This window comes from Antechinus flavipes, chromosome 2, assembly GCF_016432865.1.
Source record: "Antechinus flavipes isolate AdamAnt ecotype Samford, QLD, Australia chromosome 2, AdamAnt_v2, whole genome shotgun sequence".
NCBI lineage: Eukaryota > Metazoa > Chordata > Mammalia > Dasyuromorphia > Dasyuridae > Antechinus > Antechinus flavipes.
The window spans coordinates 400,085,190-400,111,569 of NC_067399.1; the positions used below are offsets into that span (position 1 = coordinate 400,085,190).

General features: G+C 36.4%; 1 protein-coding gene across 2 annotated transcripts in view; it reads left to right on the forward strand.

Moving 5' to 3' along the window:
• Positions 1-26,380, forward strand: part of ADAMTS2 (ADAM metallopeptidase with thrombospondin type 1 motif 2) — a 472,323-nt gene that overhangs the window by 137,085 nt on the left and 308,858 nt on the right. For both annotated transcript variants that reach the window (XM_051978728.1, XM_051978729.1), the window contains one exon: positions 8,774-8,927. In XM_051978728.1, the coding sequence (XP_051834688.1) occupies positions 8,774-8,927 (154 nt within the window). The remainder of the gene's footprint in view (positions 1-8,773; positions 8,928-26,380) is intronic.

Below are 26,380 nucleotides of genomic sequence, written 5' to 3' on the forward strand. Positions count from 1 at the left end.
GCCCGAATCTGTCTCTTGCCTGGCCCAGATCCCAGCATTTGTGTCTGTCTGTGGCCACAGGAATTGATTAAGTGTGGATGGAGCCCAGGGAGATGGGGCGGATCTCACCATGGCATTAACAAGCAAGAAGGGATGTGGGCTTGTAGGCAGGGGAGGAAGTGCTGAGCTCCGAGTCTGACCCCAGGCGACCTCTTTGTGGTTCTGATTCTCTGTCAGGAAAGTTGAGATCGTTTTAGTGGCTTTTTTAATGAGATTTGAGAGCCTGGGAAGAAACCTGCCGTGATGTGTGAGGAGCTATTATAAAAAGTGAACTTTCAACTGGCCCTTTGCACACAATTCTTTTAACAGTAACTAGAGTAACCTGTTTTTTCTCCCTGGGTTTTCTTGTCTTCGTCCCAGACTTGGCCTGATGCTGGGCCTTGCAAACAGTAGGAGCCGAACTAGATTAGAAGAATTGGGACGTGGTTTCACATTGCAATTGCTTCATTTTCCATTTTGTATTTTAATCATCCAACTGCCCAGAATGAGCAGAGCCCCGTGCTTTGAACATAGTAGGCTTTCAATAAATACCAGTTTTATTGCTTGTTGAATTAACATGTCCCAGGTAGGACCCTGCTGAGATTTGAGACCAAAAGCCCTGCTAGAGCTTGTAATCACTACTGACCAGCAGGGAGTTGTTCACAGAATCATAGCTCCGAGACTGAAAGAGGATAAAGTCCTCATTTTGCAGATGTGATTACTTAAACTCAGAGGTGAAGTGATTTCCCCCAAATCATACAGATAGCAAAGATCCTGTGACTCCAAGTTCAGTGTTGACTACAATTCAAAAGTTCAGCTACTATGAAGAGAGCCAAAGCTGATGGTTGCTTCTTGCTTGGAAAGGCCAAATTAGGAAATAGAAGTGACCCATCTAAAACAAACATGTTACTCAGTTTTACAGAGATAAAGATTGAAAACTTTCTTTATGTGTATTTGGAAAAATAAAATACTATTAAAAACTAAAAAATAAAACAAAAATGTTAGTTTTTCCTTTATCAAAACTTATATCCACATCAGAGTCTCCTTCTGATGACAGCCAAAATGGGTTTGGTGAGTGGGCGATAGTAAGAACAGCTGGCAAAAGCTTGCTCAGCAAAGCCAGGATTGGAGCTGAGAGCCAAACAAGAAGATAGGTCTTGTTCTGAGTTGAGAAATGATAGCCAGAGTTCTTTAAAGAAGACAAATTATATTAATAGTGCCTTGTCAAATCTTCCCTTTTTTAAGGTACTCAAGATCTCTTTAGAGGGACTTTTATGGAAATGTTTCCATAAATTCACAAGGGCTTTCTTAATGGGAGCTGAGGTTGGGGATAAGGGAGAGAATCTAGTACTCAAAGTTTAAAAAAAAAGACAATGTAAAAATTGTTTTAAATGTAACTGCGAAAAATAAAGATATTAAAGATCTCCTTAGAGGGGTCATGTTTCCTGCAGGGTTTTAGAATCTTTGACTTCCTTATCTGAGGAGTTGGAAGGGAGAGGTAGAACAGAAAGAACTAGATGATATAGTATGGTGGACAGAGCTAGGAGACTTGGAATTAAGTAAATTCAGTTTGAGGTCCAGCTTGACTACTTCTTAAGTCTGTGGCATTCTATGACTCTGCAAATCTTGATTCTGAGTCAAAAAAGGGATATGTATATAGAAGGAACATAGGTTCTCCAGCCCCAGAAGTGAGTATTCCCCCACTCTTTCCTTATTTTCCCTTAACATACATATTCCATGTATGATCCCATGATCATAGGAAATAGAATAGCTTGTCTCAATGTATTCTTCCCTAGGAAAGAAAAAAATAGAAATAGAACATTAATAATAACGGATATATAACACTTAAGTTTTGAAAAATGCTTTACATTTATTGTCATATTTGAGCCTTTCAGCAGGCTCAAATATAAGGTAACAGTGTTATTGTCTTGGGTACTCACACATTAAACATTTTTTGAATGAGAAAATTGAGGGTTGGAGAGATTAATTTATTTGTCCAAGATCATATAACTAGTATTTGTTAGAGGCAGAATTTCAATCCAGGTTTCTTTTGATTCAAAGCCCATCCATTTACCCCCTATTATCTCACAGTCGTCCTTTAGTGGCTAGTGTGTGCAAGGACTTGGGAGTACAGGGATAGATGTGACAGACACTGCTATCAAGGAGCTTACTATCGAATATCTGATTTATTTCCTGGAGGGACATAACATGAATAGTTGTTTTTCTCTCTGATTTGTCTCAAACAAGGAGAATCTGATGTGATGTAAGTTTTGATAAAGAGAAAACTAACATATTTGTTTTATTTTTTTCAGTTTTTAATAATATTTTATTATTTTCAAATACATGTAAAGGTAGTTTTCAACATTCATCTCTGTAAAACCTTGTAACATGTTTGTTTTACATGAGTCATTTCTGTTAAGTGCACTTCCCCTCACCTGCCCTCCAATGTTCCAATATTTATTGAAATTTGTGTCTATAATGTTTAGATCTCTAGTAGAACTCAAGTGAATATTCTCTTCTGGGTTGGAGAAAGACTGCTTGGGAAGAGCCCTTTCCTACTCTAAACCATTTGGGCAGCAGCATTGTTTTCTTGAGTTGTTGTTGTTATTGTTATTGTTGTTGTTTGACCTTTGTTCTCAAAGAAAATCATGACATCAAGGAGGTAATGCCATGACATGGAAGTGAGCTGGATTTAAGTGAGAAGGAACTCTGCAAAGTCATCAGAGTCACTTTCTCCTCCAGAGCCATTTGGCTCTAGTGACAAGACATATATCATTAACAACTGGAGATAGCCCTTTGATGCAATGGGAAAACTTTGCCTTTTTTCTTTTTCTTGATAGTATTTTATTTTTCCAAATACATGTAAAGATAGTTTACAATATTCATTTTGTAAAACTATGTTCCAAATTTTTCTCTTTCTCCCTTACTTCTCCTCTCCCAAGACAGCAAGCAATCTGATATAGGTTAAACATGTGCATTCCTTTTAAAGATATTTCCATATTTGTAATGCTGCGCAAGAAAAATCAGACCAAAGGGGAAAAACACAAAAAACAAAAAGCAAACAAATAAACAAAAAGGTGAAAATACTATGCTTCAATCTATATTCAGTCTCCATAGTTCTCTCCTGGCGTGGATGGCATTTTCCATCATAAGTCTATTGGAATTTTCTTTTAGATAACCATATTGCTAAGAAGAACCAAGCCCCTCACATCTTGGTTCTGCTTACTTCATTCAGCATCAGTTCATGTAAATCTTTTCAGTCTTTTCTGAAAACAGCCTGCTTATTATTTTTTATAGGATAATAATATTCCATAACATTCATGTACCATAATTGACCCAGCCACTTTCCCAACTGTTGGGCATCCACTTGGTTTCCAGTTCCTTGCCACTTCAAAAAGGATTACTATAAACATTTTTGCACACTTGGGTCTTTTCCCCTCTTTTATGATCTCTTTGGGTTACAGATCCAGTACAGACACTGCTGCATCAAAGTGTATGCACAACGTCATAGCTCTTTGGGCATAGTTCCAAATCACTCTCCAGAATGGTTGGATCAGTTCACAGTTCCACCAACAATGTATTAGTGTCCCAATTTTTCCACATCACCTCCAACATTCATCATTATCTTTTCCTGTCATCTTAGCCAATCTGAAAGGTGTGAGGTGATATCTCAGAATTGTTTTAATTTGCATTTCTCTAATTAAGAGTGATTTAGAACTTTGCTTTTAGAGATAAGATCTTTGACAGGTCTCAGTCTGACTGAGGCATATCTTGGGTGGGTACTTATAAGCAGTTCAGGGATCTGATGTGATCAACTGCTGTTATTGATTCTTATTAGGAACCAACTGGAAGATGCACCCAAAGAAGTAGAGAGGGGCCATTTGGCTGCATTTAGGATCCCCAAAAGCTGCAGTTAGGAAGTATCCCTTTTTTAGGACTGCCCAAGCTCTCCTTGAATGTATTTCTAGTAATAAAGCAGTTTGAAAAAAGAAGAAAAAAAAGAAAGCACAGTTTGGCATGCTTCCATTCCCCCTCCCCGAAAAGTGCTGCCATAGTCATCTCCCTTAATAATAATTGTATGTGCAAAGTAGATAGTGTGCTGGACTTGAGCCAAAAAAACTTGAGTTCAGACACCAGCACCTATCATCTTGTATCCTCTGTGTTCTCATCTGTAAAATTAGGTAACAATACTTATAGTAGGGTTGTCATGAGGCTCAAATGAGATAATACATAGGTGATAGTTGTTATTAAATGTGCTCAGTGCAGATTACCCAGATTTCTTTCCGTTCCTGTTAGCTTGTCTCAATGTATTTTCCCTTAGGAAAAAAAAATAGAAGCTCTTCAGTGAAGCAATAGGAGAATCCTGAGGGGACAAAAAAATCATGTCATATGAAGATCATTTGAGCAAAATGGGGATCTTTAGCTTACAAGCAAAAAGAGTTATGAAAGAGGGATCTCACTTCTTCTGCTAGGCCCTAGTGAGTAGAACTAGAAGTAATGGATAGCAGCAAAAAAAAATGTGTATTTTTGACTTGAAATGATGAAAAAGTTCATTATAATGTGTGTCCTGTCCTAAAGTGTAATGTGATGTCTCAGAAAGTGGTAGATTCCCTGTCAATGGAGATCTTTAAAGAAAGGTTTAGCCAATGGTTGTCAGGAATGTTGTAGAGGAGATTTCCTGTGCTATTATAAGGTAAATTAGAAGTTCTTTGAGGCCCTTTCCAATTTTATAATCTTGTGAATTTGAGTTTGGAATGTGAGATCAAGAAGATTTGAACTGTGTCTTTTGTAAACCAGTCAGAACAAGATGAGTGGGAACAAATAGGTCCGTGTGAGGGATGGCCAAAAAATCTACAATGAGTTGGATGATGGGGGGTAGGAGGGTGCCCTGATAGAATATAAAGTCCATCTGGGCGAACAAGTTGTAAACCTACAAAGAAGTTAAATACTGATACAGACAATATATAATAATCCAGTACAAACCACTGAATAACTTTTTTGGGCTCAAGAGAACTGAGGCTGTATGTGATTAATTGCAAACTGAGTGGTACAGACAGTAAGTAAGTGTTCTAGGAGTTTAGGGGAGGAGAGTTGCTGCCTTAGGAATTTTCCCAAAATTAATTCTATTGGCAGGATCTGACAATGTTTGAAGGAGGTAATGAAGTTGTCAAATAATCTCAGATTGTTGGAACTGGATCTCAAAGGCTCATAAATTGCTAGACTTAGAAAGAACCTTGAAGACCTAGTCAAACCTCTCTCATTTTTTTAGAATAATTTCCTGGTATCTTTTTTAAAAATTCTGAACGTAAATATACTTGAAACAAACATTTCCATATGGATAGAAAAATACTAACATAGGATTGTATATGAAACTATGACTTGTCATTTTATGCTACTCCCTTTTTTAAAAAGGTGTTTAATAGGTTGAGTAGAATACTTTCAAAACTGTCCTGTTTGTGCTTCCTTCTGAACTTCCTTATTTTATCTTCTGTTCACTTAAAATGTTTCAATGGCCCTTTTTCTTTGTAATCACTATTGTTAACTCCTTTCTTTTTCTCCCTCCAAAATAAAAAAAAATTCTTTGTAATCAATAAACATGGCTAAGCAAAACAAAATCACATAGTAAACATATCAAAAATACATATCTTTTTGCCACTTGAATCCCTTATTTTTCTGTTAGGAGGTGGGTAGTATGATGTATCATAGACCCTGTGGAGACTTAGTTGGTCACTGCATTGATCTGAGGCCTTAAGTCTTTAAATTTTTTTTATTTTATTTTCTTTCTTTTTTTGTGTGTTGTCTTTGCCTAACTATTCCTCTGGGTTCTGTTTGCTTCACGCTATATCAATTCATAATTTGAAAGATTCTCTGAAAAGAGTCTTTTTCATAATTTCTTATTCTGCAATAATTTCCCGTTCCATTTATATGACAGTTTGTTTAGTTCTTCTAGCTATTCTCCAATAGATGGTACCCCTTTAGTTTTTTCCTCTCCTCTTCATTTTCCCTTTCGGGTAAGGAATTTTGTTCCTTCTCTGATATTATCTTATCCCTATCCTTGTCCCATCCCAACCTGTTTTTTAAAATTAATTTTTATGTATTTGTATATTAAATACTCTGTATATATTCAATCTTCCTTTGTCCAGTTCAGATAAGAATGAGATTTATTTGATGCCTGTTCCCTCCCTCCATGCCTGTATAGGTTTTCTATATTATTATTATTTGGGAATTCCTTCTAATTATGAAAAATAGCAATACCCCCTTCTTCATTCTTTCTATATTAGTACATTCTTTTTATATTCATTTCTCTTTCCTCTCTTCAAACCCTCATAACCCAAGAAATCCACCCCAAGGTACTCTGTTTTTTCTTACTTAACTCCCTAATAGACTTTGAATACATTATGAATCTGAGGGCATACTTGTATCTTTCCTCCCATGGAGAATGTTAACACTACATCATCATACAACTCCTTCCCGTTGCTTGTATGAATTTACCTTTCTAGATTTCTCATGATTTGTATTTGCATATCAAAGTTCTTATTCAACTTTGTGTTTTTTTTTTATCATTAATGCCTGCAAGTCCAATAAAGGTTCTCCTCCCCTCCTTTCCCTCCTCTCTAACCCCCAGAGAATTATACTCAGCTTTGTAGGATAAGTTATTCTTTGTAGTTATACTCTGTGTGTATGTGTTTGAGAGTATGTTTACCACTTACATTACCATGAGAAAACTGCCTAACTATTTTGAGTCAGTTTCCATATTCTAAAATATGCTGTAAGTATAGAAAACAAGTTTACATTCACTCAGAGTTTTTGATTTAGTATTTCCTATTTTGAAGCATATCATAATCACAAAACAGGTCCAGCAGTTACTAGGGGCTAACATGCCTACAAAAGGTATCTACGCAGAAGCTAAAAATTTGAGTCTGGAGTTTAGGATGGAGGTAAGGATTGAATATTATAGATTTCAGAGTCATGAACAAGGAGGTAACAGATGAAGCTACTGGGGTGAATTAAATTGACAAGGGACAAGGGAGGGAAGAGTACATAAAGTAGAGCTCTCTGGGAAGATATACTAATACAATGCTGGGAGGTAGTTGAAACAAAGAAGCATAAGACAGAAGAATTTTCTTTTTCTACTTTTTCATTCCACTTCCTTGGGTCGATTCCATCATTAAAATAACCAATTCAACCCATGTTAATGATTACAACAGAGATGATGAATTCAAGGCAATTTAGGGAATTAATCAATGAGAGGAAGAGATACATAGCAGTATAGAATAAGACCGATGGGACTTAATTCAGGCCCACTCAGGCATTTGTGTTTGTCTTAGCTCTGACCTTTACTTAAATCTGATAGTGAAAATTGGAAGGAAGATAGAGTGGGTCTAGGACCTTGAATACACTTATGCCAATTAGATCATGGGACTTCAAATTTAGAACCGAAAGAAATCTTAGAGATCTCACTATGGTCATATTTGTAATGTCAAAGATGGGATTTGACTCTGGGTTATGTGATTCCAAATAGAATTGTTTTTCCCTTGCTTCCACTAGACTTTCTGAACCAATTTCAAGAAAAAGTGAGTTCTGTTCATGCTTGAGGCCATACCTACTCAGATCTGTGATTGTATCTTGTAAAATGCAAAACGCCCTCTCTTGACTTGCCAATTTCCTGGAGAAACACAAGGAACCAGGCTTACTTTCTTGTGTGTCCCTATGCTTCCTAGAAAGCCAATGATTCATATGATTAACAGGAACTCGAGCCACTACAGCATGCCTACCAGCTGTTTGTTGCTGCAAACTCTGTCACCCACAAGCCTGTAGAAAAATAACAAAAATAAAGTCACTTTGTGAATATGAAGAAGGATAGCTTGGTTCTTTGAACTCTAGTATCTCCTTGTGGTTCTTCTCAAAGTCAACTTTGTGAGTCTTGCCTAGTTGGAAAGATCTAAGGGAAAAGTTTGGTTTTCACTCAAAATCCATTGGCTTGATTGATGACTGTGTATATGTTGTAGGTGCATAATAAATATTTATGAAGTGAATGATTAAGCAATTAGTTCTTTAAAAGTGCCTTTTGGGTAGAGTAGTTTCATTCATTTCCCCCTCATGATTATTAATAATAATAATTCTTAAATATTTTGTGTTTTATATTTTATAAGATATTTTATATAAATTATGTTGTTATTAATAAGCCAGTGAGGGAAGTAGCAGAAGAAAATTTTCCTTAGTAAGAGCAATAGCTGGTATAGAAACCCTCATCACCAAAACAAATTGGCAACTCTTCCAATAATGTATAATATGACTGTCATCAAGTGTCCCATAAATGAGCATTTCTGGTTCATTCCTCAACAATGCATTGATTCCTGACTTATCAGTCTGTGGAAAATGAGCATCCCCTGGAGCAGTTTGGGGATGACAGACAGCTAAGGTCATAGCCCCCTTTTCTATTATGCTCCATTTGAGACTATGGTCTTTGAATCCAGGTTTTCATATTCCCACCCATATTTTTATCCAAGCCTTGGCTAATTGGTTTGAAGTCACAGTTCCTGGGAGCTTGTATGTTACCACCATCCTTCCTTGTCAGACTGAGGAACCAACATTTTATTTGGGTCTAATAAAGAATTCACCTTGCTTACTCTCTGCCTTCTAACTGCTCTCTCGAGAGGATTAAAGTGTGTTTAAGCATATTGTAATTGTTGACTCTGAATGGCTCATGCATGGAGAGGAATTGAAATGTTCTACTTCCACTCCATTCCTTTAGGCCGGCATGATCCGTACCGACAAGGACGAATTCTTCATTGAGCCTCTGGAGAAGGGGATGTCGGAAGAGAATGATGGCAGGATGCATGTGGTTTATCGCAGGCCCCCATCTCCAAAGCTCTTTCTCAATGACAGCAGGGGGACCACGTATTCAGGTAAGGCTGAGAGTACCCATGACTGGTAGAGAAAAAGACCTTGTTGGTTGTTGAGGTACTCAAGAATTATTTTTTGTCCTTGGTTGTCCATATGGGCCCTTCAGCCCTTCCAATCCCAAGAGAAAAGCAGATTGCCAAATTATCTGGACTGGAGTATACTTCAGCTACCAGAACTTACAACCACATCTGGGAGGGATTTTGTATTGAGCCCACAGTACATGAGGCTAATTGACTAAATCAGAATGCTGGATTATAGAAATATTTTTTTAAATCACGCTAATTGATTTTCAGGTAACCAATATTTTAAAAATTGGTTTAATTTAACCAATCACCTTTTATTTTGAGAACAGAAAATGCAGGCATTGTGTCTGTGAATAGATACGTTTTCTGCTTGAAAGCAACCTCTCTGATTTATATTGAGAGATAGAGATAGATACAGAAGAGGGGAAGGAAGGAGGGAGGGAAAGAAGGAAAGGAAAAAAGGAGGGAGGGAGGAAAAAAGAAGAGGGGAGAAGGAGGAAAAAAGGAGTGAGGAAGAGGGGAGGAAAAAGAGAGAATACTAAAATTTGATAAAATTCTCAAAATCTTAGATTAGCCTTATTAGCATAGACTGTGTTAAAATGTTATCTTTTTTTTCATTTTGATCTAGATTCTTTGGGAAGGGGATGAGAGAGAGGGCTGAATTTCTTTTGGAAAAAATACCCCCCATCTTGTGTGTTTTTAAGATGCTGCTACTTATATACTATTTTTTACCTGTTTGGTCTTTGAGTTTTAAAGGAAACATGACCTATACCTTAGGTAATATGAAAATTCTGTCATCAGAAGAATGTTGGCTTTTTTATGATCTTATACCTTATACTAGAGATGGCTTGGGAAAGAGGAGGGCATTCCCCATGTGTTTTAGTACCAAAGGTTTGCTAACAAGTAGCATCACAGGAATTTGGTGAATAGATTTAAGAAGTTTTTCCTACATGACCTCTGTACCTATTTTGTCTTTATCTTTGTGACTTGTAAAAATGTTACCTGCTTTCGGATAGGAAGTTCAAAGTCCTGGGGATAGGAGTGGAAGAATGTTAAAAGCTTGAAATGGAGTGACTTAACTTTCATTCCATGAACTTTCTTAGCTACAGAAAATCACCCAATGAGAATAGTGCCTTTCTTAGCTTCATGTTTAGAAAAACATAGTCTCCTACAATAAAGTTGCTATTGAAATGGGTACTTTTGAAATATATATTCAGATAAAAAAGTTACTAAAAAATTATCAGGGATACTCTATGGTGGTCTTCTTTTGTATAATATATGATGGTTCTCTGGTTGCAGATTTCTTGGGGAAGTTTTCTGGAGGCAGCCTTAGTTTCAGTTCAAATCAATAATCACTTCAAACCCAGCCAGCTGATAAAATCCAAACATTTATTTTCTCCTTCCAAGTCTTAGTTCTTTCCTTGGGTCTGGTTGGCTTTCTCAGAGGCCGATCTCCCTCCTTGGTTCCAAGAGCTCTTGCAGCTTGTCTTTTAGCTCTTCCAGTTTCTGCTTCTAGCTCAACTCTGACTCGTGGCTTCTCAATCTCCAACTGACATTCCCCTCTCAATCTTTTCAACTGAACTCTCCTGACTGAACTCAGCTGTTTTTATGCTCTTTTATAGGTGTAAACTCAAAGGTTGACTCCTCCTCTGAGAGTGGGATTATGGGAGGTGTGAATTTGGATATCTCATACTGAACCCTGAAATCTCCCAAATGTGTGAACTAATATATGAGCTAATGTGTGAACTCTCAAAGGTGTTAACTTAAGCATTGTTTGTATCAATTCCATTGAGTTATCACCTTGTTTCAAGTTCTGGCTCATAACAGTTTATGACCAAATAAAGTGTAAAATACTTAGCCTGGTATTTTGAAGTCCATTGTGATCTGGTTCCACCTATTTTTCCAGATTATACATATGAAACTGCTTTTTAAATTTTTTTTCCAATTTTTAAGAATATTTTTATTTAAAATCCATATTCTATTCCCCATTTTTTCTCTACTCTCTCCCTATGGTAAACAATCAATATAGGTTATATATTATTTTTATTCTTGTATATATTATATATATTTCCATATTAATAATTTTATACAAGAAGACTCAAATGAAAAAAAATTAAAGAAAATGAAAAATAGCATGCTTTAGTCTGTATTCAGTCAATAACACTTCTTTCTCTGGAGGCAGATAAATGCTTCATTGTTAATTTTTTGTGATTATCTTGGATTATTGTATTTCTGAGAATACCTAAATCATTCATGATAGTTTATTGAACAATATTTCTGTTAGCATGTACAATGTCCTCCTGGTCCTATGCACTTCACTATACATCAGTTCATATAAGTCTTTCCAGTTTTTTGAAATCATCCTTTTTGTCATTTCTTATAGTACAATAATATTCCAATACAATTATATACCACAGCTTGTTTAGCTATTTCCCAATTTATGAGCATCTATTTGATGTAGAATTCTTAGCTGCCATGAAAAGAGCTACTTTAATTTTTTTTTTTGTATAAATAGATCTTTTCCATTTTGGGGGGGGATGGCTTAGAATATCTAACATGGTATTGTCGAATCAAAGGCTTTATGTGGTTTTGTAGCCTTTTGGTCATAGTTTCAATGCTCTTGAGAAAGGTTGGATCATTTCATAACTCCACCAACAGTACAATGTCTCAGTTTTCCCACATCTCCTCCAACATCCTTTTTTGTTATATTAGTCAATCTGATAGGTGTGAGGTGGTACTTCAGAGTGATTTTAATTGCATTTTTTCTGATCAATAGAGATTTAGAGCATTGTTTCATATGACTATAATAACTTTGGTTTCTTTGTAAACTGCCTGTTCATATCCTTTGAACATTTATCAATAGGGAGTAACATGTATTTTTATAACTTTGACTCAGTTCTCTATATATTTGAGAAATGAGATATTTATTAGTGATACTTGTTGCAAAAATATTTTCCAGCTTTCTGTATTCCTTATAATTTTGGTTGCATTGGTTTTGTTTCTGCAACACCTTTTCCTTTATATAATCAAAATTATGTGTTTCATATTCTGTAATTTTTTTGTGTCATCTTTGATTTTAAATTATTCCCTTATCCATAAATCTGACATAAACTATTCCACACTCTCTTAATTTGCTTATGGTATCAACTTTTACATGTTAAATCATGTACCCATGTTGATCTCATCTTGATATATAGTGTGAAATGTTGTTCTATACTTAGTTTATGTCACACTGTTTTCTATCCTTGGCAATTTTTGTTCTAAGAGCTTGGATCTATGGGTTTATCGTGTACTAGATTACTGAGGTCATTTACTATAATGTAATTTGTACCTAATCTATACCACTGACCCACCACTTTATTTCTTAGCTAGTATCAGATTGTGTTGATAATAACTGTGTTATGTTTGAGATCTGGTACAGCTAGACTACCTTCTTCTTTTTGTTCCCATTGATTTCTTTGATATCCTTGAGCTTTTCATTCTTCCAGATGAATTTTGTTATTTTTTCTAGCTTTACAAAGTAATTTTTGATACTTTTGATCAGATGGCACTGAATAAATAAATTAACTTAGGTAGAATTGTCATTTTTATTATTTTGGCTTGGCTTGTCCATGAGCAATTAATATTTTTCAATTGTTTAGATGTGACTTTATTTGTATGAAAAATGTTTTATAGTTCTATTCATATGGTCCCTGGATTTGTCTTGGCAGACTCTCAAATATTTTCTATTGTCTACAGCTATTTTAAGTGAAATTTCTCTTTCTATGTCTTGCTGCTAGACTTTGTTAGCAATATATAGAAAGGTTGATGATTTATGTAGATTTATTTTGTATCTTACAACTTTGTTATTAATAATTTCATATAGATATTTTAGTTGGCTCTCTAGAATTCTCTAAGTATAATATACTATCTGCAAAGAGTTATAGTTTTGTTTCTTCATTGCCTATTACAATTCCTTTAATTTCTTTTTCTTCTCTTATTGTTATTGCTAACATTTCTAGAACTATATTAAGGAATATAGGGCATTCTTACTTCACTCTTGATTATATATTGGGAAGGTTTCTAGCTTATCCCCATTACAGATAATACTTGGTGATGGTTTTAGATACATATTACATATCATTTTAAGATTAAGTTCCATTTATTTCTATGCTCTCGAGTATTTTTAATAGGAATGGGTTCTGTGTTTTTTCAAAGACTTTGAAACTGCCCTTTTAAAAGCAAAAATGCAGGATTACATAGTTATTATTATTAAATTTCATCTTGTTTTGAACCTTCCTTCCAGGCTTTTGAAGTCTTTTCAAATCATAATGTCATAAGATATTCCTCTCATTTTATGTCATGTCTTGTGTGTTTTTATCCCAGTCATTAATAACATAGAATAAAGCTCTCTCATCCTCTTCCACTCTTCAGCCATCTTCTTTATGTAAATGATTTCCCAGTCTATATTACTAGCCCTGACCTATTCCCAGAGGTCCAACCTTGCATTTTAAGCAGCTTACAGAACATTGCTATCTAGATATCCCACTAATGACACAACTTCAACATTTTAAAGAAAAAACTGAAATCATCCCACCTTCAAAATGTGTTCTTCTTCCCTTTATTCCTTTTTACTTCTCAAATTAGTATTACCACTAATCTTCTCAATCACTCAAAATCAGTCATTCCTGACTTCTCCTTTCCCTCACTACCCTCCTTCCCATCAATCAAACTCGACCTCCTCAATGTTTCTCAATTCCTTTCCATTCTAGTTGCTTCTACACTCATGTAGCCTCTTTCCATACTGTGCTCCCTACCTTTAGTGCCTTCTTAATCAAATCCATCCTCAGTCAGATACCAGAATAATGTATGTAATAATTCACAATTCTTTCCCCACAACTGACTTAAAAATTTTCAGTAACTCTCTCTCTTACTTATGGCTTATAAAGTCTATATTTAACAACTTGACATCCAAGGACTTCAGCAATCTAGCTCTAACCTACTTTTCCAGAGTTATCTCCCACTATTCTCCTATGATCTAGTCAAATTATTTAATTTACCTTTTTCTGAATATATTCCCCTATCTCCCTACCTCTATATGTATATGCTTTGTGTATACACACACACACACACATATCTATATCTATATCTATATCTATATCTATATCTATATCTATATCTATATATTCTTGCTCATGTTCTTCCTAGTTCCCGGAATGCCTTCCTCTGCTTCTCTACCATTCAATATTCTGTCTTTCAAACTCAAATGTCACTTTTTGGAGGAGGCAATTAGGGTGAAATAACTTATTCAGGATTATACAGCTAGTCTGAGGTTAAATTTGAACTCAGGTCCTCCTGACTCCGGAGTCAGTACTCTATTGACTATATTACCTAGCTGTTCCAGATATCATTTTAATGAAGTCTACATGGATTCCAAGCAAGAACCATTTTTCTGCCTCCTGTGAACCACCTCCAGCGTTTTTTAGTACCTGTCATGTACTTTGATGTTTTCTTTTATATTTTAGTCCTTTGAAGTATTATGGATGATTAAATACTTGAGAGCAAAATCTATCTATTCACTTTTCTTTCTCTCTTAGAACCTAACACTGTGACACATATACTCAATATATGTTTGTTGAATTGAAGTGATAGGAAAGCATTACCTATGTTCTCCATCTGGTCTGGTAATCTGTGCTAACCACAATAATGATTCTCTGAACTTCTTAACTCAGAACGGCCACTTTTATGAAATGAGAGTTTTCTTCTCTGAGGTACTTTGGCCATGACCTTTGTAAGACTGGAAGTGATATCTTATGATCAGTATCATAGCTATTTCTTTTGCTATCTGAGACAGATTTAAAACATTAAGTTTCAATGGGAATGAAAAATGCAGATAGAGTAAGAAATTTATTTAACAGTCCTGTTTCCTTTTAAAGAAATTAATTTTTTATTCATGCTTATTGTACAAATTTTGAGTTCATTAGCAAATATATACCAAGAAGGAGCATCCTGTAGAGAAAGAGTTCCTCAGGAGAAAACCATTGAATTTGTGGCTTTTTGGTATATGCTGCTTATTCTCAGACAGGAAAACCTTTTTTTTATTTTAATAGAACTCATTATTCTTTTTCCAACCCAGACCCCCTGAATTCCTCTATTACTATGGTGGTAATCATTATTTCCCCAAGCTCAAAAACTCAGTGTCATACTCAGCTAGTCAGTCATTCACCCCACATATCCAATCAGTTGCTCTATTGGGTCTTTTGTAATCCTACCTTACAATCAATCAACCAACAAGCATTTATTAAACTTCTAATATGTCCCATTTACTGGTCTAGGTGAGATACAAGTAAAAAGAATGAAACAATTTCCACTTTCAAGATATTTTTCACTGTAATGGGGAAAACAACAAAAACACAGTCAACATTTCTCTAGACTCTGATCTCTTTTCTTCCCTCACATAACCACCACTCTAATTTCAGATCTTTGTCTTCTCTTAGCTTACTATTAAAATAGCCTCCTAATTGAGCTGTTTGCCTTAGGTCTCCTTCCCCTTCAATCCCTTCTTAAAACAGCTACCAAAATGATTGTTTTATAAATTATATGTAGGGGGCAGCTAGATCACACAGTGGATTGAACATCAATACTGCCTCAAAAAAAAAATCACAGGTAGGACTCACAGCTCTTCAGTAGTCTTGCCTGTGGAGCTCCTCCCTCCCCTGATTGAAAAGAGTAGAAAATGGTGAACACTTGAGAGATCCAGACAGATCCTCCATTTAAGGTGGGCATCCAGAGTGGCCATCTCAACATATCTAACTCTAGTAAATCCTCTAGATTTTATGTCTTCATTTGTACCATATACCTTTCCCCTATCTCATTTTTCAGTTTTTTCCTATGTATTGTCTTCCCTCAGTAGATTGTAAACTTCCTGAAGGCAGAAATTGTCATTTGCGTTGCTTTGCATCCCTAACGTTGAGCAAAGTGCCTAACATATATTAAGTACTTAATAAATTCTTATTGACTTACTGACCTAGCTCCTTGATGAAAAGGATTGTCTTTTGTCATTCTTTGTATCCCTGGATCTTACCCCAGTGACTGGCACATAGTAAGTGCTTAAAAATATTTATTTACTTACTAACTGATCAATATCATTCTTCTACTGAGTAATCTCCAGTAGCTTACTAGTACCTCTTGGATCAAGTATGAATTCTTATATTTGACATTTAAATTCCCAATCTGGAATTTCCCTTCCCAATCTGGCCCAAACTAATTTTCCAATTTCTTATAAATTACTCTCTTTATATATATTTTACAATTTAGTTAAACTGTTATTCCTACTGCTCCTCATAAATAACATTTCATTTCCCATCTTAGTATCTTTGTTCCCTGTGTATTGAATGTACTCACCTCTCAGCTGCAACTCTTAGAATTTTAGGAACCTCATCTGCAGTTCCACTATCTTTCTGAAATCTTTCTAGATATCTCCAGTAGCTAGTGCCCACCCCCTTTGCTATATCTCTATTTTGTTTTTATCTAAAGATGTACCAGTAGTTTCTCTCTGATAGAATGTAAACTCCTTGAGATAAAAACTACTCTGATTTTTTCTTTGGGATTCATCTCCAGCACCTGGTATAGCTATTACCATTGGAAAGGTCCTTAGAAATCATCTAGGTTTACGTCTTCATTATCCAAATAAGAGAACAGCAGAAGAGAGAAAAAGGTACTGCCCATGATTATACTGGTTTTGTGTATGTAGTCTTGGTCTGAACAATTTACTGCATCTGAACATGTTTCCTTGCAGAGATCTGTTATAACCATCCCACTTCCACAGTCCAGCCTTTTCAGCCTAGCATATAATAATTTCTCTACAATTTATATTCCAGACTTGCTGTCCTTTACTTTCCTAAACATAGGCATCCTTCAGCCATATCTGATCATTGGCCTTTCCTATATTCTAAGCAGACCCTCAAACCAGAAACTGATGTCTGAATTTAGGAGGGACAAGGGAAGTCATGAGTACATTCAGAGGAGGAAGAGGAAGATTGTGAGATTCTAGGAAATGCTGTAATATAAGGATCACTGGAAGGAATTGAGACCCTGAAGAAGTGAATACTTGGGAATTAGAGATGATGGAAATGACATTATAACTTTCTTCAAATATAGGTACTATTATCATGAGAAGAGCATTTTCTCTTGTCTTGGCCTGAGAAGGAAGTAATGGAATCAATGGGTGAAAGATGTACAGAGAAAGATTTCAGCTTGATACAAAAGCTTCCTAAAAACGAAGGTCTCTTTGGAAGTGTCAGTATAGTAACATGTCCAGGGGCCCATAGATTCAAATTCAAAATTCAAAAAATTCCTAAAAATGCGGCCCCAATGAGAGGATTGGGCTTTCAGACTGCCAAAAGTCTTCAAGCAAAAGCTGGATGACTACATGTCTGGAATGTTAGAGAGGGAATTTCCTTGTTTATGGGTTTGCCCATGAGGAGGTATCTTTCTGCTCTTTCATTCTCAGAATTTGGTCTGAACCACAGAAAACTGGTCTAAATAAGCCACTAAAAAGGTTGCTTCTAATGGTTTAAAATAAAGTTCAGTAGAATTTTATTTAAAATATATTTCATCTTACTATTCTATTGGACAGAGTTGAGAATTTAGTGTCACTCCAAGGTCTTCTGGTCAACCTCAAAGCTTTATTTTTAGAATTACTCTTTTTTATTATAGTTTTTTATTTACAAGATATATGCATGGGTAATTTTTCAGCATTGACAATTGCAAAACCTTTTGTTCCAATTTTTCCCCTCCTTCCCCCCACTCCCTCCTCCAGATGGCAGATTGACCAATACATGTTAAATATGTTAAAGTATAGGTTAAATACAATATATGTGTGTATATATATATATATATGTGTGCAGTTATTTTGCTGTACAGAAAGAATTGGACTTTGAAATAGTGTACTATTAGCCTGTGAAGGAAATAAAAAATGAGGGTGGACAAAAATAGAGGGATTGGGAATTCTATGTTGTGGTTCATATTCATTTCCCATAGTTCTTTCGCTGGGTGTAGCTGGTTCAATTATTGCTCCATTGGAACTGATTTGGTTCATCTCATTGTTGAAGAGGGCCACCTCCATCAGAATTGATCATCATATAGTATTATTGTTGAAGTATATAATGATCTCTTGGTCCTGCTCATTTCACTCAGCATCAGTTCACGTAAGTCTCTTCAAGCCTCTCTGTATTCATCCTGCTGGTCATTTCTTACAGAACAATAATATTCCATAACATTCATATACCCTAACTTATTCAGCCATTCTCCAATTGATGGGCATCCACTCAGTTTCCAGTTTCTGGCCACTACAAAGAGGGCTGCCACAAACATAGAATTACTCTTCCTATCCTTCTCTGATCCTGGCCTGCAAGAGACCCAGAAGTGCCCTGATGAGCAGAGGGGTCAGTGTGTGGGGTTGTAGTGGAGTTGGAAAAAGGGGCAAAGGAGTTGTGACCTGGCAATTGCTAACAGGAAGGATTAATGGCTAAATAAATGGTTTAGAAAATAAATACAAGTGTGGTCAAGAGTCAGTTCTCCTGCTCCTTGTTCTAGCATGGTCTGTGACTGCAAGGAAGTCATTGGGTCTTCTTCTTCATCTATAAAATGAAGGGTTGGGACAAGAAGATTTCTAAAGTCTCTTGCATTTGGATCTGTGATTCCTTTAGTTTGTGCAAAGGGTGTGAACCAAGGCATTTACCTGCTTCTACGGTTGCTGGAGTAGGCCTAGAAATAAGGGTCAGGACGAACTTCCTAGGAGAAGGCTTTGGACCTGCGTTATTTATTCCCAAAGGTGCTGGGGCCAGGGCCTATCTGCCAATCTTCTTAGGAGGGTGAAATTGCATGTTTGTCATCCATGTCACTCCAGGTCTTTGGGGCATCTTATGACTAGACCTGGAATGACATGGGGACTGGAATAGGAGGTCTGAGCAGGACCAGGAGTATCTTGAAGCTGGAAGTGTAATAGCATTTCCAGGGGCCCATGAATTCAAATTCAAAAAAATTGGGCTGTGTCTCACAATCTCAGTTGATTGATACCCAATCTGCAGCCTCATAGGTTTTCTAGGAGTATGGATAGCACATTCACAGATGAGAGAGCATTCCCTCTCCGTTAGCATACAAGGGACCTTCGTAGTAATATTAGTAAGTGCCCTGTGGCACTCCTGCTTTCTTTTAAAAGGGCAGTAGTGCTACTAGTCTAAATTGAGTCAAGAGATCTAGGTTGCTATCATACTTTGACATTTAGCCTCATAGCAGTGAAAAAACACGGTGCCTTTATATACTTTATTTTTCCCATCTGTAAATGGGAAGAGTAATAACTCTCCAATCTACCTCACAGGATTGTGGAGAGGATAATACTATTTTAAAAATATTTTTATTTTTAAAGCTTTTTATTTTCAAAACAGCATAGTTTTCAACATTCACCAATTTTTTTCCTCTCTTCTTTCCCCTTTACTCCCTTCCCCAGATATTCAAAAACCCAATATATGTTAAACATGTGCAATTCTTCTATACATATTTCCACAATTGTCATGCTGCACAAGAAAAATCAAATCAAAAAGGGGAAAAATGAGAAAGAAAACAAAATGCAATCAAATAACAACATAGCAAAAGTGAAAATATTGTGTTGTGATCCATACTAGGTTCTCCCAGTCCTTTCTCTGGGTGCAGATGGCCCTCTTAATCACAAGACCATTGGAACTGCCCTGAATCATCTCAGAGTTGAAGAGTCACATTCATCAGAATTGATCATTGTATAATCTTGCTGTTGCTGTGTACAATGTTCTCTTGGTTTTCCTCTCTTCCCTTAGCATCAGTTCATGTCTTTCTGAAATCAGAGGATAATAGTTATTTTATTGGAATTTAGAATTCTGTTAGTCTTAAAATGCTATAGATGGAGCTAGATGGTGCAGTGTATGGAATGTTGGGCTGGAAGTTAGGAAGATTTGAATTCAAATCCAGTCTCATACACTTATGAGCTCTGTGATCCTGGGCAAATCAAATATGTCTTATTTTCCTCAACTATAAAATGGTGATTGAATAGCATCAACCTCCTGGGGTTTTTAGAAGGATCAAAAGAGATAATATTTCTAAAGCATTTTTTAAACCATAATGTGATATAGAAGTAGTAACTATTATTATTATCATCATTATTTACAAAATTACTAAAATCCTTGGCATTATCTGATTTTAGCATAATACAAACATATTTGGCCAAAGCTATGGAATGATTTCTTCCCAGGGTATGAGAAGGGGTATATCAGCTAACTTGGGAAATGGAACATCATTCCAGCTCTATGGAAAAACAAAAATCCCCAAGGCCCAAACCACTCGATTTTTATTGTAAACATTGAGGGATCACAGCACATTCTTCTCCTCATACTTAAGCTTCTTGAAGAAATAGGAAGCACTTAGGGAAGCATGTGAAAGAACAGAAAGGATAGATTAATATATGTAACAATTCTAATATTTCTTCATGGCTTTACTCAAACTCAGTCAGTGTTGATTGGAAAGAATCAGTCAAGACCAGCCTGCAGGCCAGGTTCCAAGTGGAAATAGGATCATGAATGGGGAATGGATAGCACTCCTAAGGCGAAACACTTCCTGTAGGATAAGTCTTTCTCCTTCCTCATCCCCAGTTCCCATAGTGTATGGTAATAGGGAATGAGAAGGTAAAGAAGGTAGGACTCCAGCTTCAGCTGGGCTGTAAACTTCTTGACCCATATAAATTCATTAATCCAGTTAAATGCCTATTGTAAATAACTACTAGATATTCTGGTAAATATGGGGGTGGGATAGAGGTAAAGAAGATAGGGTTCCTTCCCTTATGGAGTTTGCAATTTAATAGAATAAGACACAAACCCATAATTATATGCAAAGCATATGTGATCCTGATGGAATGTTCTTCTGATGGAAAATAAATTCCTTGTAAGGCAAAGGCTTTCATTTTGGTCTTTGTATAGCCTGCATCCAGTACAGTGCCTGCTGGTAGTTAGGTGGTGACATAGTGTATAGAGTGATGGGCCTGCAGTCAGGAATATTAATCTTCATTAGTTCAAATCTAACCTCAAATACTAACTGTGTCACCCTGGGCAAATCACTTAACCCTGTTTGCCTCAGTTTCTTTATCTGTAAAAGGAAATGGAGAAGAAAATGGCAAGGCATGATAGTACCTGTAAAGAAAACCCCGATGGGATCATGAAGAGTCAGATAGATCTGAAACTTCAGAATAACATAAAAAAATTTTGCTAATTGATCTGAGCAGGAAAGTCATTATCAAGGGGAGGAGATGAAGGAGCGGAAAGGGCAAAGTAAAGGTAAAGTAATAATGGGCAAAGAGAGGGGGAGGAGGTAGGTATTTATTTTTTGAGCCCTGATCTTTCTCTCTCTTTTCCCAGATTGGAGGTGCAGTAGTAGCTCACAGGCTGGATCTCACTGCTGATCAGTATTGAAAGCTTTATTCTGTTCCAATTCTCCTACTTGGGCAGCTTCACCCTTGCTTAGACAGCCTCCTCCATTCCTGGGAGCCCCCTTCCAAACTTGGTAGGGACATTACATTAGCTGTAGCCCTACTGAAGCTCAGGACCCCAAACTCAAGCGATCTGATAACTTTAGTTTCCTTCAGTGGCAAGGATTGTAGGTGTGCACCACTACTCTAGGCTGGTGGGGAGGGCATTCCGGGTCTGGAATGGTGTGAGAAATAGCATAGTGTTAGGAAAGGCAAAAAATGTTCAAAGCCAGTAGTCTGGTTTGGCTGAAGCACAGAGTATATGGAGGGGAGTTATATAAGTTTGTAAAAGTAGGTTGGCAGAGGACTATGAAAGGACTTGAATGCCTGGCAAAAGCATCTGGACTTAATTCACTTGCTAATAGGAAGTGAGCTGCTGCTGCTCCCCATCTCTCAAGGAGGCAGGAGGTGAAACAGTGGAAAGCATGCTGGAGCCAGGAAGATCTGAATTCAAATGCCCTCAGATGCTACTAGTTGTGTGACCTTGAGCAAATTACTTAATCTTTGTCTGCCCCAGTTACCTCTGTTGTGAAAGGAAGTTAGAGACAGAGGCAGAGAGAGACATAGAAAGAGAGACAGAGAAAGAGACACAGAGAGACAAAGAGGCAGAGAAGGAGAGACAGAGATACAGAGAAACACACAGAGAAATGGAGAGAAAGAGACTAAACTAGAGACATACAGATTAGAGAGTAATTATTCTGGTTATTTTGTGAGGGATTTGTCTCCAAGCAGGGATCTCCAAACATTGAGAGGTGTGGGGTCTAGATTTCTGACAGTTTTATGAGTTCTGTAAAGGCAGATCCCTGGAGGTTTGAGTTGGTTCCTTAGGTGAATTTTGGCTTGTGTGAGTGTGGGGAGAGTGATAATTGAGGTTGTACATCCAGCTGGTGAATTTTGAATGTGTTCTGGTCCTAGTGCTGATTCTAGCACTTGGGGATGGGTAATGACAAGTCTAGACAGATGTTGTATCAGAAAGGCACAGATCTGAGCTCCTAATAGTCTCTGAAGGAGATAAGAAAGCTCCAAAGTAGATGACACAAACAGGCCCAGTGCTTGGGAGTGAGATTAGTAAGTGTAAAAGTGGGTCTGTGTAACTTAACTCCTAAACAGACTGTCTGTTGCCTCAGCCCTGGTGTGAGCCTGCCTTAAAAGACCAGGTTCACTTCTCTGCAACCAGTCGATGTTCCTTGACTCCTCAGGTACACTTTAATAACTTCAAAAAAGGCACGCATATCTACCCCCTTGCAAAAACTAAAATACTTATTTTTTGCTCCTGGTGATTTATGTGAAAGCAGAGGGTCAGGACAACATAGGGAAAGGTGGGCTTGAAGTTAAAAAACTGGAACTCAAGTTCTGTCTTTCAACTTGCTACTTGTATCACCTAATTCATAAAAATCTAATAAAAGTATCAAAATCCAAATTTCAACTCCCAGTGGATAAATCAAAATCAAAGGATGTGAGATAATTATAGAATGGGAAGCAAAGTATAAACAATCATTTGAACAGCGTTCATCCTCCCTAATATTTACAGAAATGCAAATTGAGATAATTTTAGTGTACAATAGGTGGTGGGTATGCAGAGGCAAAAATGAAACACTCTTTGTCCTCAGTGGGTTGCATTCTCTACAGGAAAAACCAATGTATACATATATAGTTCAATTGTTCAGTCATTTCAATCACATCTGAGTCTCTGTGGCTGCATGTGGGGTTTTCTTAACAAAGATATTGGAGTGGTTTGCCATTTCCTCCTCTGTCGGATTTATTTGGTCTGAGATTTAGTGACTTGTCCAGAGTTAACGTAATTAGGAAGAGTCTGAAGCTGGATTTGAACTGATGAGATCTTCCAAACTACAGGTACAGTGCTCTATCCACTGAGCCATGAGTTGGCCTATACTAAATAGAACATACACACAGAGAGACAAATAGAATATATGTATACATACACACCCATAAACATACATGTTATCCAAGAGCATGGAGAGGAGAGGCAATGTCCTATATAAGGAATTGTAAGTTTGCATGTTTAACTGGATTGTACAGTGTGTGAAAAGTTGGGATGTATATGAAGTCTAGAAAGGCAGGCTGGAGCTAGAATTCAAAGGACTTTAAATGCCCAACAGAAGAGTTGTCATTTGATCTCAGAGGAAGTATGGAGCCAGTTGAATTCTTTGAGAAAGTTAGTGATGTGGTTAAACCTATGCCTTGGAATTCTACTCAAAACCCTTCAAAAATGTCAAAAAAAAAAAGCTTTTTAAATTGAATCTTTGCCTTTTTGAACATCATCTGATTGTAACCAGCAAAATTTAAGAAAAAAAATCATCATATATTTTTAAAATAATCCCATTGTTGGGACTCTACTCTGAGAATATTCTCAAAAAGGGAGTGAGATGGTCAAAAAGTTATATCTAAACTTTCATGGATTTTAGTTTTCTCATCTCTAAAATGAGAAAGCTGGACTAGATGAACTCTAAGATCTATCCCTTCCAGCTCTAAATATATGATCCTATGGTCCCATGATCCTGGACAAATGGCTTAATTTTTTTTTGATACCTCAATTTTGACACTTGCATAGTGGAAATAATCCTCTCAATTAATATTAAATAAGAGCACCCATATTTGTAGAATTTAATGGTTTACAAAGCCTTCCCTTCATCAAAACTACAAAATATTGGGGGTATCATGCCCATTTACAATATTTTGCTCTAAACAGTTGCCTCAGAGACATTAATTGACTGGTCTAGGATAATCCAGCTATTAAGATTAGTCTCATAATATAGTGGAAAGAACAGTGAATCTGGATTGAGGAAAATCTAAGTTCAAAACTCTTTTTCTTACTACCTGTGTGTCTTTGGGCAGGTCATTTCTCTCTTGGGTCTCGGTTTCCTTATCTGTAACATGAATTTGAACCCAGTGTCTTGACCTCAATTCCATTGTACTTTCTAATAGATTATCTTTTTTTGTATTTATTTTTAACATCCATTTTTTAAAATTTCAGTTTCAAATTCTTTTTCTCCTTCAATTTCTCCCCACCCATTGAGAAGGCAAGCAATATGACATCAATTATATATGTGAAGTCATGCAAAACCTATTTTTATATTATCCATTTTAGAAAAAAAAAACAACCTCAGCAAAAAATAAAGTGAAAACATATATATATATGTATGTATGTATGTATATGTAACAATCTGCACTCAGATTCATTAGTTCTGACTCTGGCTGTGGATTGCATTTTTCATCATGAATCTTTGGGGATTGTCTTGGATCATTGTATTATGTAATTTAGTCATTCATAGTTGAACATCATTACAACATTGCTATTATAGTGTGTACAATGGTCTCCTGGTTCTGCTCACTTCACTGTGCACAAGTATTGCATCACAATTGTATTACCCCAACTTGTTTAGCTATTCCCCAGTTGATAAGCATTCCCTCAATTTTCAGTTCTTTGCCACTACAAAAAGAACTTCATAAATATTTTTGTACATATATATATATCTTTTTTTTCTTTTTCTTTGATCTCTTTAGGATATAGACCTTTGGATATAGTTCCAAACTGTTCTCTATTTACTACCTTCTTTAATCACATATACCCACAGATTTGCTGGGAGCAAAGCATCTTGTATATAAAGATCTGGAGAAATGAGGACTTCTTACTATATTGTATTCATTCCCTGGCCAGCCAATTCACAAAGGAGTCTTGTTGGATACAAAAAGGAGCAGACAAGTAGCAATGCATACCACCATTCTCCTCTGTAAACTGCTTTAATGAATTGTGCACTCTAGATCAGGACTTCTTAAATTTTTTCTACTCTCAACTTCTTTTTGCTGGAGAAAATTTTACATGACTTCGGCTATATAGGTATATAAAATAGGTATAGAAATCAAACATTTACTGATAAAGATCATAATTTTGTGACTCACATTCAATTAAAAGACCCCATATGGGCAACTCACAGTTTAAGAAGCTATGTTCTAGATAATGGCTAGTTGAGGTAAGGATCTTAACAAAACAGGTTTAGGTTTGGAGGTCTGAATCTTCCCTCTATGATTATATGTCTCATTTTTACTTAAGAGATGGTCATCAAGATTGAGCATTAGAGGGATATGACATTGAGCAAGGTCTGAAGAGTATGGAAGGATGCTGATGACAGAAGGCTCAGGAGGTGGGGTAGCTAATAAGGACAGGAAATACCTGGTAGGGTTTCTTCGTCACTATAGGAGGTGCCTCTGTCCCAAGAAGCAGGAACTTCCATCTGTGCCATTAGCCTATGGGATTCTCAGCAATGCAGATATTATCCTGTGAGAAAAATGATCCTATGTGAAAAACTCCTTAAGATACTTTGATAATTATAATTAAGTGCCTACTATATGCCAGGCACTATGCTAAGCACTGGAGATCTTTGGCAATTTGTATGGATAATAATGACAGTGATGCAGAAAAAAATGACAATAATATCATCTTGCTATATAGCATTTAAGGTTATCAAAGGACTTTCCTCACACCAACCCTTGCATTGCTAGAAGAATATAACAACTAGTAGTTGTATAGCACTTTTAGGTATATAGAACACTTTACATATGTTACTCACTTAATCTTTACAATAATCCTGTGAGGTGGATGCCCTACCATACTCATTTTACATTACCCATATTTTACAGATGAAGAAATTGAAAGATTGAGACTTGCCCAGAGCCACATAACTATTACGTGTTTGAGGCAGAATTTGAATTCAGATTTTCTGACTCCAAGTTCCAAGTTCTATTGATTGCACCACTGCCTGCAAATTGTGTATATATATCCCGTCTTATAGGTTAAGAAAAAGAAATTTAGGGAAGTTAAGCAACTTGACCATGTGAATATAGTAGTAAATATAAGAGGTGGGATTAAGCCCCAGTTATCTAA